This window comes from Silurus meridionalis, chromosome 12 (genome assembly GCF_014805685.1).
Source record: "Silurus meridionalis isolate SWU-2019-XX chromosome 12, ASM1480568v1, whole genome shotgun sequence".
Taxonomy (NCBI): domain Eukaryota; kingdom Metazoa; phylum Chordata; class Actinopteri; order Siluriformes; family Siluridae; genus Silurus; species Silurus meridionalis.
This window is the reverse complement of record NC_060895.1, coordinates 15,546,359-15,561,351: the sequence shown is the minus strand read 5'-3', so window position 1 is coordinate 15,561,351 and position 14,993 is coordinate 15,546,359. Positions and strand designations below refer to the sequence as shown.

Genomic DNA, 14,993 nt, shown 5'->3' with positions numbered 1-14,993 from the left:
GTAAAAAATGCAAAAACAAAAAGACACACAAAAGCTTGTCTTCACTAGGAGCACAATCAGGAGGCTTTAAGGCTTATTTGAGGTGTATATCTATGAGCACTTTTGAGAAGTGTATTTACTGTATATATACTATATGGCCAAGGGGCTCTGAACACCTGACAATCACATATGCTTCTTATATTCACATATGCTCATGTCTGGTTCTTCCCCACAAAATTGTAAGCACAGTTTTACACAGTGGTTTGTAAGCTGTAGCATAATTATTTCTCTTCAGTGGAACTAAGATACTCAACCTTGTTCCAGCATGACAATGTCGCTGAAGTGTGAGACAGGCACAGAGTGCTGACCCCAACTCCACTTGAACACCTTTAAGATAAACTAGAATGCTGACTGTGTACCAGGCCTCATCACCTGCCATCAGGACCTGACTGCATTTCAACTTTCTAAAATCTAGTGAAAAGGCTTCCCAGAGGATGGAGGTGATTATAGAAGCTAATAGGGTGACAAAATCTGGAATGGGATGTTCACCAAGCACATCTGAGACTGGGTATTTTGGCCATATACTATTTTCATCTGTGTGATGCATGGGATTAGATGTAAATAAAATAGTGGTGGTCATTAAAACTACTATTTAATAATCATAATTTTTATATATATATCAGTATTATTTATACAGTAATACAATACACCAATACAAAATAGATAAGTCTCTTTTATGCTTATACTTTTTTATATATTATTTTTATTTATTTGATTTAGTTTTTATCTTGATTCTTTTTATTTTTATTTATTTATTTTTTTTCTCACATATATATATATATATATATATATATATATATATATATATATATATATATATATATATATATATATAGATGAAGTCAGACAAGACAAATGATGCTTTGCCATATTATGACATTATTTCAGGGTTGGAGTATAGCTTTAGCTAATTCACTTATCTAACTCCATATGTCAACATTATTGCCTCATGAATATGAAGCAGCATTGCTCACCTTCATGTCATTCCAAAGCCCTTATGTCTGCTGAATGATTGGGATGTGAATTTGTCTATAAGAGGAAACACAAAGCTTTAAGATAAATGTTTAGTCATATACTACATCTAGAACACAACTTAGCATTTTCCGCTTATGAATATTATACAAAGGCACAGAATTATTGATTATGTATTTGCTGTACTGTATAAATGTAAGAAAGTTATTCATCATTTATAATCTAGCACAAAAGTGAAGATTATGGTGGCTATAGATAAAATTGTGATTCTTGTATGAAAACTAATTTGATTGGACATGTGCATCATGTGCGTAACAATCCAATTCTAGCATTAAAACTGGTACTATGCTTATAATGGCCTGCCAGTCAGTCTGTGTGTTGCATGGCAACATGCAACAGTCTACCCAGCTGTGGTTTTATTGCAAATCTATTTGCTGATAGAGCAAAAAAAATACAAAATATTTTGAAATATTGTGTCTGAAATGTTATTTATTCAATATTAATTTCTTCTTCATAGAGATGTCATATAAAATCAGCATCATATTTGCAAGCATGCTGTTGTACTGAATATCATCACGGCTGCGAAGACAACATACCTTTGGTTGTGTCACAGCCGTGCTGGTATCTGATTTGGTTTGGAGGAAGGCAGAGCTCTGACTGTAAGGTAATAAGTTTTGTTTATTTAAATGAGCGTGTTCTTATATTAGATTATTTCTAACATGGCCTTAAATGTTTCAAAATCCCTATACACATACGCCTTCGCTCCCCTGATACTGACCACTGCACCCCACAAGAGCTGCGGTTTTGGAGCGGTCATAATGTTATGCCTGATTAGTGTATATTTATTGTATAAATGTATTGAAACCATTGATATGTGAATTTTTTTAACATTTTAAACTTCATATCAACCCACATCACATCAGCCTATCCTTGATGATATTATTTTGCTGTAGCAGCACACGTTTTATTTTTTATAATATTCGCTGAAGCATGTTATATTTTCACAAGCTTTTCATTGCTAAATGTTTTTTGAGGCATTTTATTGATGGCTGTTACTTAAGCAGACCTTGAGATGCCTTGCACAACACTAGGGGTTAGTGTTAGCTTCTATTTCATTCCACATACAATATTGTTCTTGGTGGAACTGAAGACATCTGTAGCCTTTGTCTTTAATCATACTGTACTATATCTCTGCAGAGAATTCTAGTCCCATCTGCAGTCACTATTATGGCCTTTTTTAGAATTAGGATCCTTAAAACCTTCTCCTTGTATTCTTTCCTGAGACAAAATAAACTATTTGTGCAGTCAATCCATTCTTCAGTACGCCTCTATTAATTACAGTAATTCACAGGTGGCTGGGTTTGGCTGCAGAGCTCCGCATCTGTACTCGCACACACCAGCATAATTGCTAAAAGCCTTGGACTGCCTGAACAATTCTTTGCTTTACACCACTGCAACAGCAGCAGCGTAGATACCTGCAAACACTAAACAATCTAGCTGGAAATAGTTTCTTTTTTTGCAAATATATTCAAGCCATGTATTCCCTCACATACAGTGACCTTTCCTTTGCAGACTGTCAGTGCTTTGGACCTTCGGTTTCATGCAAATAAGAAGATACAGTTCAATGCATGAATATTCCTTTTCTTCCTTTTTTATATCCCAAGGTTATATCTCTCACTCTCTGACTCTCACTGAGTCTTTTCTCAGCAGAGTTGTCTTCAGGTCTCAGCAGGCTTTTGGGGAAGTATCCACAGAGAGCAAAGCTGTTCTGCAAGCCAGCGTTTTCCTTCGTGCTGCCTCTCCGTCTGACTTTCTCTCTCCTCTGTAGCTGCAACATCAAACGCTCTTAACAGCCTTTGCTCAAACTTTTAACAGCCTGAAGGAAGCTAATATTGCAGTCAGGTGCTTCTAGAGGGAAGGTTAAATATGAGACAGAGATTTTGGCCACTTGATTTCGATACGCTTTGTGAATTTGGAGTAATAAGCAGTACTATAGTGGTATAGCTCCGTGTTTATAGTGAGCAGTTAGAAAAACCTCTGACAATGTATTTTTTTATGATTATAATTTACTGACATTATGCCAAAGACAGCCTTTATTTTTAAGCACTGCAGCAGAACATTAGAGATTATGGAACCTCTGTAGTGCCAGGATTTTTCTATGGCTTATGGCCCCTTAAGGGATTTATGGATGAGGATTAAATAATCAGCGATACCTCAGCAATTTGTTTTGTTTTGCTTGTAAAAAAAAAAAAAAAAAAAAAAGGATAAATGACCTAAAATAGGGAAAGAATTCATATCATCAAATTATTTTTGGTTAAATATAATCTAAATTATTTTTTTTTTTTTGCTTTGATTTTAAAGATATTAGTCGACCCTAATGTAATTTGGGAATCCAGATTCTCTCATCAATTCGATGCATTTCATGTAGGACTCGGAGACCTAATGAATATGATTCACCCCATATTAGGTTTGTTATCGATATTTAAATGAGAGAAAAAAAAAGTTAGTGTGGCGTAATGAGCTGCTGCTGCGGCAACTCCCCCTCCCATTTTTCTCTTTCTGTCTCTCTCCATCAATATACCCAAAATATCCAATCAAAGAATGTTTGCTCTTTCAGGGAGATAATTCAGAGCAAACAGGAGCTTGATGGGATCGGGTGGAGAGGGAGAGGAAGGGCACATCATCTCTCGTCCTCTGTTGCAGAAACCACGCACAGAGCAGCACTTCGCTTTTAATCATCGCTATCAAAGCCTACAAGCAGACAGTAAAAGGCTGAGCACTCTCCAGCTCTGGGGCAGAGTGGGAGACGGGGTCTTTAAGGATCACACCCCGACCCTGCATGCTTGCCTGTAGGGAAAGGAGGTGATTATTCAAGCTGCTGTCTGCGTGTTTGTTACAACGGAGAGATAAAGCAAGAAAGCGAGCGAGAGAAACTCATCCAAGCAGAGGCGCTTATTTTATTTTCCTCTGAGAGTTGCAGGAGTGTGGAGTTGTTTACACTCATCTATCCAAATCAAGTTGATGAAAGAACTTTTTCCCTGGTTTATTTTATGGTGGAGAAATCACAGGTTTATATTAATGCACCTATTCTAATTTGTGTAATAATAACACACAGGCTTGAACTGGATTGTAGATGTTTCACACAATTTTGAGTGTGTAATATGGTGAAGTATTCTGCAAGAAAACTTTTATTAAGTATGTTTAGAAGGAGTCGTCAGTGTCGGCACTTTGTTTCAGATAGCTGTCCGTGTAAGAACAGCCCAAACACAAAAACGTTTTCATCTTCTGTATTACCACATCAAGGGAAAATGGAAAAGATAAGCAGATGAGAAAATATCGTTTTTATTTCCTATAACATAGAAATTTTATATTCGGTTTTTCTCCAAAACAGCTACCACAAAGTTGGAGGCACACAATTGTATAGTACAGTATAGTATAGTCTTTGAATGCCGCAGCATTACATTTTTCTTCACTTTAACAAGGAGACCTAAACCCAGCTTCCTGAAGATAGATTACATGAGTTGGAATAGAAGATCTTGATTGGTTACTTGCAGAACGCTGACCTCAACCCTACTTGAACACCTTTGGGAGGAATTGGAATGCTGACTTCTTGACAGGCCTCCTCACCCTACATCAGTACATGAATATACTATCATCCTTGTGGCTGAATGAGGACAAATTTCCACGACCACACCCCGAAATCTAGTGGAACATCTTCCCAGAAGAGTGGAGATTATTATAACAGCAAATGGGGACTAAGTGGGTTATAGGATGTTCAAAAAACACATACAATCCAATGGTCAGGTGTCCACAAAATTTTGCCGATATAATGTAAGAGATTACAGGAACTTGTTTCATGGACTTTTCACATTGTTTAATGTAAATGACAAGTTGCTAGAAGAAGAGGAATAAAACACCCAGACATGTGCTAAGAATAGGAAAAGAATTCCTTTCCTAAGGGTGGTAAAGGAATCATGCTACTCTGCCATTGATTACTGGTCATGATCTAACAGCATGCCCCGTCATCTTTTATTTCTTAACACCCTGTGCAGCTTCCACACACTGTATTATTTTGACAGTGTTCACATATGACTAGGGAAATAAACAGAATATCATCTTTTCTGAGAATGTCATATTATTCTGTCTAGCATACAAGCTTTACTCAGCAAACTTTGAACTACAGACTTGTCAAGTGCAAGGCTGCAGTTACGTCAATCATTTGCAATACCGATATCACAGATAGATACATTATACAGGCAAGCTCACACTTCGGTCTCCTGCCTATTCTGGTGGTAATTTATTTAATTATATCAGTCACATCCAACATAATTTTCATCAAATAATACAAGCCCCATCTCATCCAGGGTGTATTTCTGTCTCCCATCACAAACGTGATCATGATAAAGTTCTTACTGTCGATGAACAAATGAATAATTAAGGTCAGTCCGTGTTAACCATGTTGCTACAAGGCCTCTCAAATGATTTGTTTGCAATCTCATGTGTATCTCTTTTAAAAAATGGTTGAAAAACCTTGATTTGAGTGCAAACGTTTGCATGCTGTTTGGACAAATGAAAGAACCTCAAGAAATATTAAGGTCCCCCCCCTCACATTTTTCCCCCACCATCTGATGTTATGTTTTGTATTTTTCAGATCGATTAATTAATTTTATTTATTTATTTATTTATTTTTATTATTGGTGTCTATGTTGTTAACTTTGGATTGAATGCTTAAACAGGATGCCTTCCCATTATACATTTAATAGTAACTTATAATAATCAATTGTAAGCTATTGATATTTTTCTTCCATTCAAATCCATGAAGGATGAACTGTAATTATCTGTTTCTTTTTACCTCTTTATCTCTCTCCATGCAGTCCAGTCCACACAGCTCAGTGTACAAGGCTATAAAAAGTTCTTCAGATTTTTTTTTTTTTCTACTGAAGCTCATTTCTTTCTTTACTCAAAGCATCATGTCATCCTTTTATTCTTTTATAGTCTGTTTCCTGTGCCTAAGATTTTTATTTTTTTTTATTCTGGTCATGAGCCTAGGCAATTACTTTTTTTAATATTTAATTTAGTCAGTATAGAACAGACAGCGAGCGAGATAGTGTGCTCGGGTTTAGTGTTGTTTGAAACAGTTTTTGATGCAATACATTATTAATATATTGAAACGGATAAATAATTCTGCCTGGAATTGGGTGGCTGGTGGCTCATCGGGTTTGAAGCGCGTGTTTATGTGGAGCGGCTGTGTCATCGCCTCCCAGGAGCTCCAAGCAATCAGAACGTCTGATGTGCGGCACAGCTCCGCATTCTAACGAGAAACGTGGACTTCTCCTGAGAGTAGGCAATTAGTGCACATCTCAAACACTCCGAAGCAAATGTTCAGTCTTTAAAAATGTTTATTTATTTATTTCAATATTTAGTTGGGTGTGACTCATTTTCTCAGTGACCATTTTAACACAAACTAGGGTGAGGTTTCTTGGCTTGAAGCTTTTTATTTCTCTATCGTAGAATCGTAGAAGATTTCTGAGTTTCTGTATATTTGTCCAGTGTGAATTCCTTAACTCAGCTTTGCTCCAGATATAAGATCAAGCTGGATTCTGATGAGGTTCAATACGGAGGCCATGGCCGATTGGACCACAACACTGATTTCTTCACTGTGCCTGGTACTTATAATGAGCGGCCAAACTCCATGCAGGTACACACAAACACACACACACACACAGACCCAAACCATCTGTCTGTCTATCTGTGCTCTCATCTGCTTAGCTCTACTTATCTGTGAATTTGTATTTAGAATGAAAGATTAGAAAAGAAAGCTGTTAAATAAAAAAAAAAAAATAATGATAATAAAAAAAACCTTTAGTTTCTGGATCTTTCTTAAGGTAATATTAAAAAAGGAAAGCTTTATGTAAACAGTAGGACAGGATTCATCATTTCCTGCAGCAGACTGATTATATAAAACTGTCTGAGGACACAAAGCCACACCGAGTTTCTAATTTTAGCACAGTGATTCATTTTGCATGAAAATTGGCTAAAAATTCACAACTCGGCTAAAGTTTGAGTTGGAAACATTGGTATAAATGCAGAGAATAATTCTACACAAAAGCAATTCCTTATTATAATGCCTTTATTTCTTATAATAATGCTTTTATTATAGTAGTGATATATGGGGATCAGTTACATGGGAAACTTTGATTCATACTAAGTTACATATAGAATTCTCTCTCTCTCTGTCTCTCTCTCACTCTTGTTGCTTTTCACTTTATTTAATCGCTCTATTTGTCCTCTCTCTACTGCTTTCTGTCTAGCTCTTTATTTCTGTCTGTTTGTCTCTTTTTGTCACTGCCTTTCTTTGCCTCTCTTTTTCTCTTTGCAAGTCTTCCTTAGACTGTGTCCCTCTCCCTGTCTCACTATCTCTCTCCCCTCTTTTGCTCTGTATCTCTAATACTTCACCCTGCTTTTCCCTGCTCTTCCTCTCTCCCTCTCGCTTTCTTTCTCTCGCTGCCTCCTGATTGAAATTAAGCACAAAGCATGAAATTTAAACCCCCACTTTTCCAACTGGTGACTTCTGATGCACGGCCTCCTGTCTACCTTTTCACAAGTGCTCCTTTTGCTCTTTTCACATCTTTTAAGTTGTAAAAGCCTTGCATTCAGCTCTAAATGTAGACAATTATGTGGATTAAAGAGAGTCAAGTTTTTATTGATGCTTTAGTTTTTACACTTTTCTGCGCTTCACTAGCAAGTCTCACCTGAAAGTGAGAGATGGTGTACTAAGAGCTCTGTTTAGTGTGATTGCAGTTTTACAATAAATTGTTTTTTTCCTCTTGGTTAGTGGAATGAGAATGTTTGACATTACGACAAGAATAAGACCCAATGAAATGTAGAATTAAATAAACACTATATGAACAAAAGTTTGTGGACACTTGACCATAAGGTTTAATATGTGCATATTGAACATCCCATTTCATGTTTAGTCTCCATTTGCTCCTATAATAACCTCCACTCTTCTGAGAAGATGTTCCCTTTGATTTTGCAGTGTTTTTTAGTGAATATTTGTGCTCATTCAGCCACAAGGGTATTAATAAAGTCAGGTACTGATATATAGAAGGGTGCGAAGACCTGAGGTGCTGTCAGCGTTCAAATTCATTATAAAGGTTTTCAGTAGGATTGAGGTCAGAGCTATATAGCAGGCCACTCGAGATTTTTTGCTTCCACCCAAGCTTATCTTTATGGAGCTCTCTTTGTGCACATGGACATTGTCGTGCTGGAACATGTTTGAGTCCCCAGTTCTAGTGATTAGAAAATGTAATGCTACTGCATCCAAAGACATCCTGTAGAATTGTGTGCCTCCTTGGGGGGAAGAACTACAAAAGTCAGGTGTCCCAATAACTTTGTCCAAACAGTCTACTATATACTCTTTTACAGTGTAATTGAGTGTCTGTCCATCTCTCTGTGTTTAAAACCAAATTTCTGCTGGAAAACCCTCAACACACCACACCGATTTACACATATGCAGACAAAACAGCCTGCAAAACTGTCACTAATTACCCAAAGTTAATACCAACAGCATACATAACAGCATCCACATAATCAGCCACACTATATATGTTCCAACACTTTTATAATGCTGACTTCTCTTTTTTTTTTTTTGCACAATCCTCTATCAGATCCATAAATATTGGCAGGGCGATTTTTTTGAATGCAGCCTAATTATATTAAAAACTTCAGCATAAAATTTTATAACATGTATAAGCCACAAATCTATACCACATTTAGGCAAACAGTCCACAACACTAATGTAACATAAAAAAATAACAATAAACCCTGTGATTAAAAGAAAAATGGTTAATAGAAGTACAAGCAAGAAATAATGGTGGTGTTTACTGTACTTTATGTATAAATGGTAAATTAGACTGGTGAGAAGAAGAAAGCTGTAGAACTGGTGCAAGTTGTCAGAGAATTTTTAAATTCCCCAATAAAATGCAGCATACAAACTTATAGATCGAATGGCGAGACGTTTTTCACACTTTAACTATACAGTAATTTATAACAGATTTTGGCACATGCACACAAGCATATACAGTATGACATACAATGAAATGTTTTTAAATGACTGGTTTGTGACATAAAATGTTATCCAAAAAATATATATAATTAAAGAAATAAAGAGCAGAATAAATACAAATAGAATAATAATAATAAAAAAAAATTAAAATAGAAGTCTAATAAATGAAATAATAAATAGGTAAATAATAAATCCAATTCACAAAAATAGTTTTATTAAATTATAAAATGTACAGAATGTGCATACAAAGTAGCTTTTACATTAGAAATCACAAACAGTATGACATTAATAATAAAGTGGTAATAATAATAAAGTGGTATGAAAAAACATAAAGTACATTTTATAGCAAGGTGAGAAAAGCACAAGTTTCTTACACTTGAAAGGTTCAAGTTAATGAATATTCACATTTACCTATAAGAAAGTATACACACATTTCTACATCTTCTTATTAGGTGGTTTCCAAATCCTCAAATATCTAATAGGAACAGAAATGCTCACTGGATTATCATATTCAAACATCGATTACAGAGATTACACATTTTTCAACATGAGTGAAAGTGGAGGGAACCAGGGATAAGAGTGTGGATATGGACACGGGAGTTGGGGTTGGAGTTGTTGGAGATTGGTGTGCTTATGACAATTAATAATCTGCATGACATTTTCATTTCTTAAAAGTCAAGCTCAAAAAACAAGCCTTTTTACCAGGTTTTTTTTTTTTTTTTGACTCAACACCTGTTTTAAGAGATAAACCTATTTTCTCCGATTTCCACATTTTACTAAGATTATTTTTTTGTCATATATTCCTTCAAAAGCTTCTCTTTAGAGAACAGCTTGCTGTGTTTACTGACAGCATGCCTTTGTGCTGTATAGCTGCTGGGTAAAGGACATTACATTTCTGCTGAGCCTGTAAGCTAGCAGTAAGTTTGTTGGGAAGCTCTATTAGCTTGCTTCTAATGTGACAGATTGTTGGCATAGATGGCATGTTTAGTGGAAACTTCTTCAAACAGTGCAATACTTTTCTTACGGTTGAAACGTATAGATAAAAAAGAAAAAAAGGGGTATTTTATGGTCCATTCTTTGTTGAACAATGCAGTGAGTGTGAACATCCTTCTACTTCATCCCACTCAATTTGATGTCAGTTCCATCACAACAGAGAGAAATTTCTCCCACCTGGTTCTCTTGTGACTGAATTTGACATTGATGTGAGAAAAAAAGCAGCATGCAAAGTGGGAAAGGATAAATATTCATAAATGGCAGGCAGAATGTGCTTCATGGGCTACAGTTTGCCAAATCCTGCTCTTGACACTTGCCAGACAAGTGATCCATAAAGACAAGTGATCCATTTCCACTCGCTCCCATACATGATCATGTCACCATGTTTCACAGACAAGCTGCAGGTGTGCTTTGGTATCACTCTAGTGCAGATCAATCTGTTTCTCACTTGCTTGCTTTTCCTTGTGGTTCTCTTTAGCATGTCTCCAACAGCAATAATCTCATTTGACCTGTTTAACCATTTTTCAGTGAGATTGTGATTTTTTTGATTTTTTTAGTATCACCCCCCTACTGTGGTTATCGGTGGTCTGCCAGACTGTTTGCTATCAGTAAGGCCACCAGATGCCTAGCTACAGGCTACAAGCCAGGAAAAGCAGGCAGTTGCCTCAGGCCTTAAGCATTAAAGGATCTTTAGAAGGATGAATTAAAAGTTCTTAACATTTTAAATCCATGGAAATGACAAATCACAAATTATAGACTCCTTTGAAGAGCACTGTGGCCAAGACTAGTTAGCACAGGGCAAGTTTGTTTAAATAACACAGTATGGTTTTGTTCAAATTGAGATTACCTCTGTATGTTTAATATAGGCTTAGTAGTAATTTTTTAATAGCCCCAGAGAAAATGTCACTCTGAAAATTTTCTTTTTAGGATCAGAATGATAAGGGGAGAAAAACATAAGTGGGGGAGAAACATATCTAAGGTTTTTCAACCTATGCAAGTAGTCGCTTAATAACAAAAAGCTCCCAGAGATGGAACGATGTGCAGAAGGTTTCTTTTCCAAAATATATTAAAAACAAATTTAAAACAATCTGCATTATTCAAAAAAAAAAAAAAAAAAAAAAGCAATATATTCTCAAATAGTTATTAATAAACAGTCAAACACAGGACAGTCCTAAAGTTTAAAGGTCAAGGCAAAAGGCAGAGATGAATCAAGGCATGCCAGGGTCAAACCCAGAAAATCTATTTAAAAATGCAGCACAGCGTTTCCAAGAATGGCTAGCAAACTTGTCTGAAAGGCCATGTGCTATTTATACCATTCAGACAGGAAGTGCATTGAATAATTGAAGATGTGTTTGGCTGGACTGTTATCCACAAATTGTCTTGTTAGTTGTTTATACAGTATGATGAAAGAAGTAAAAATGTAAGCAGTAGTGTTGTAACAAGAAACAACTACTTTCTATGGTAGAAAACATATTTTCTACCATACAAATATTTTCAACCAGTAATGAAATACAAATACTTCATTACTCTACTTAAGTAGATTTTTCTGGGTTTTTCTTTTTAATTTAACTTTCATTTTTGTACACAAATATATGTATATTTACAATTTTCAAAACAGGCTCGTAATTTAGTTTGAATCTATTTGGTGAAAAAAAAATGTTCTTCCCGTTGCGAGCCTTTTTCAGCCCATCAACCTTTTTCCTCTCATTGCGTGGCTTTTACAACCTACCACTGGTGTATCATTTCCTGACTATCGCGCACCACAGACATAGGCTAGTTTACGAAGCTCACAACAAAAAAACAAACGTTTTAGGCTAACGTGGATGAAGACAGAGGGAGTCAGCGATGTAAAAATGACTGAGAATCATCATCTTTTCTCTGCTTGTGTTCTATATGGTAGATGTTTAGCCTGGATACATTCAATAGGGAACAAAATTTAAATCTGTTTTGTATTAATATATCAATTAGGGCTAATTATTAACGTGTTAACACAAATTCATTTTAACGGCACAAATTCTATTAACGCTCGATTTATTCCTATTTCTGTTTGACCATTTTTATTAAACAGATAAATGAAAAAATATAAAAGAGACGAAATTAAAACATTTTAACCAACACATTTATTCACGACGTCCTCGCTTTATGCTGATTTAAAAATAATTATAATTTTAATCACTAAACATTTGCGCCAAGTCTCAAATCGCCACCAAAATCCACCATGATGCACACATCTGGCAAGTTTGGTTTTGTGGCATTTTTTTTCCTCATCACACCAAAACAAACTTAAATTACTCTTTTTTGATCATACAGATAAGAGCAATGCATCTTTCGAATCTCTAAAGGGTCTACTTTATTGTATATACACATAATAACAACAAATTGCGGTGCTTTTGTCAAATAAATAAAACAATAGGGGGCGCTGTTTGTTGTTTCTGTCATCTCTCTTCACAGACACATAAATAAAAGAACCTGAATCTCAGTGAATATTTGCCTCACAGACATAATAAATACATGCATAGAAAGCTCAAAACGTCTACAATTAACATTGGTTACACAAATATTTTCTGAATATGTAATCTGTATAAATGTTGGAAGAGGTACAGTGTCTCTGGTATCACCTCATTAACCATCCATGTGGAAACAAAGCAAAAGTTCTGTTTGGGGTCCTGATGATTTACGTAATTTAAAACACCACAATTACTTCAAAACATTTGTAAGAATATTTTGTCTTCATGCTTTATGTTGAGTTTGGTTTCGCTAATAATAAACATACATTTGCAGAAAAGCATCAATATTTGTCCATGCCCATGTTGATTAGACTGTAAAATTTAAAAAAGTATTAATTTAATGTGCGATTACGTTGAGATTAATCGTTAGTTAACTCATTACAATTGTGCAAATAATCACGATTAAATATTGTTATTGATTGACAGTCCCGATATTAATATGACGTGAGGTCCAGTTACCAGTGTGACACTAAAACAGGTAGTAGTAATGGCTACTTTTTACTTAATGTACAAGTCAGAGGCCAAACTTCTTTACTTTAACTTGAGTAAAAAAGGATAATCAGTTCTTTAACTTTTACCAGAGTCTTAAAAGTTGTTTACAAAAATGTTCATGTTAAAGATTTTTACAATTAAAACATAAGTATCTGTACCTGTGTTTTTATTTATCTAATTAAGTATTTATTTGATTAGTCTTTACTAAAGAAAATAATGTGATGTAATGAAAATCAATGAGGTAATTGTGTTTGGGAAAAGTCAAGAGAAGAGTTCAGAATGAAAGAATAAGCAAAATGTAATAAACATATGGTCTGTAATGTGATATTGTTCTAAATTGCGATGTTGTTTTAAATTATAATATATGAGAAGGGAAATGAAGTCACTGGTAGAAATAGACAAACTTCAAGAAAGGTGGCAACGATATTTTTTAGGTTCTTATAATAAACCCAAAGGCATGGTTTTGATAGGCACAGAGTTTGGTTCTAGAAATAATTTTAGCTATTTGCCAGATTTTGGTGAAAGCAAGACAAGAGTGAAGCTATTAAACAGATTTAATTCCATCAGTTAGAGAGCAGCAATTTTTACAGTGCACATCTGAATAGCAGGGTCAGAGGGTTAGTTCTGGGAAAGATATAGTTTGATTTATTCTTGGGAATAGAGCTAAGATTGGTAAGCGTTGATGTGGAGTGACAGTCCAACCTATCAGGCCAGAAACAGAGAATAATGGAGGGTGCTGAGTGGCACACATTCACATAATGTTTTAGACAGATGGGTGAACAGACAGTACATCTGATGGATTTAAGGAGGTGAATTAATCGAACTGTTTTGCAAAGTGCATAGGACGTAGGGTTGAGACGAGGATAAAACAGTACAAAAAAGATAGCTGATTATCATATTGGCACTGCCAGTGCTAAGAGCCCTAGAGCCAAAAGTTAAAGTATTTTATTGTTAAAAAAAACAATATTCCAGACTATTTCAAGTACCAATTTTATTATACACACCAGGATAATAAGAGTGTGTAGAGCCTGACAAACAGCAGGAGAACTCGCTGCAGAAACACTCAGTAAAGATGTGTGGAAGGAAGGACAGGGAGAGGGAAGGTAATGTCTAAAGATTGCATCCTTTTTGTTTGGAGCGGAACATGGAGAATATACACAACTTAAGAAATTGGTTTTGCAATGAGGAACATTCCTGTTTCACATCCCGGGTCCACTCCTAAGCTTCAGCCTGAGCCTGTATGTGTGAATTGTTAAGTGTTCTATATGTCTGGGATTAGGTTTTATTGCATTTCTTTCCTCCTTTAAAATATAAACATGGCAGTCTGTGCATTAGGTGTATTGTGTATATTTCCCTAAAAGTCAGTAAGTGAATGTGTTTGTGCATGTTGCATTTTTAGAAGTGTAATGTACGGTGGCCCAGAAGTGCAAAACAAATGTACAAATTAGAAAACACGAACAAATCCCAAAACAATATAACAAATCCCAAAACAATTTCAAGTATTTCGCTTTGTGTATATAAAATTGTCCCATCAGAAGTATATTATTAACAAGAAAGTCATCTTTGTTACTGTTCATTACAAGTCCAAAGATAATGTCCTGCACAGTGAAATTTCTTAGATGGGGAACCTTTGGGTAAAGCCAGTTATGGATATCAGACCATAAAGCGTCTGAAGTACAACAGTATGTGGCAGGAGAAAGTTGGAACGTATGTGTAAAATTGTACAAACTAATCTTTGTCATTATATACTGCAGGATCTCCAACATCACTGCATAGGAATGTCCTTCCTCAAGTAGATTTTAATTAATTCCATTTTTTCCCTGCTTGCCAATGTTTACTTCTGTTATTTTCTTATATTTAAAGGTGCACTAATCAAAATTAAAAATAGTTTCAAGTCAAAGGAGAACATTATACATATACAA

The 14,993-nt window shown here is 35.3% G+C and overlaps 1 protein-coding gene across 1 annotated transcript in view; it reads left to right on the top strand.

Moving 5' to 3' along the window:
- gbe1b (glucan (1,4-alpha-), branching enzyme 1b) overlaps nucleotides 1–14,993 on the top strand; it is a 123,054-nt gene that overhangs the window by 96,178 nt on the left and 11,883 nt on the right. The window contains exon 15 of the mRNA XM_046862394.1: nucleotides 6,592–6,709. Coding sequence (XP_046718350.1) covers nucleotides 6,592–6,709 — 118 coding nt within the window. The remainder of the gene's footprint in view (nucleotides 1–6,591; nucleotides 6,710–14,993) is intronic.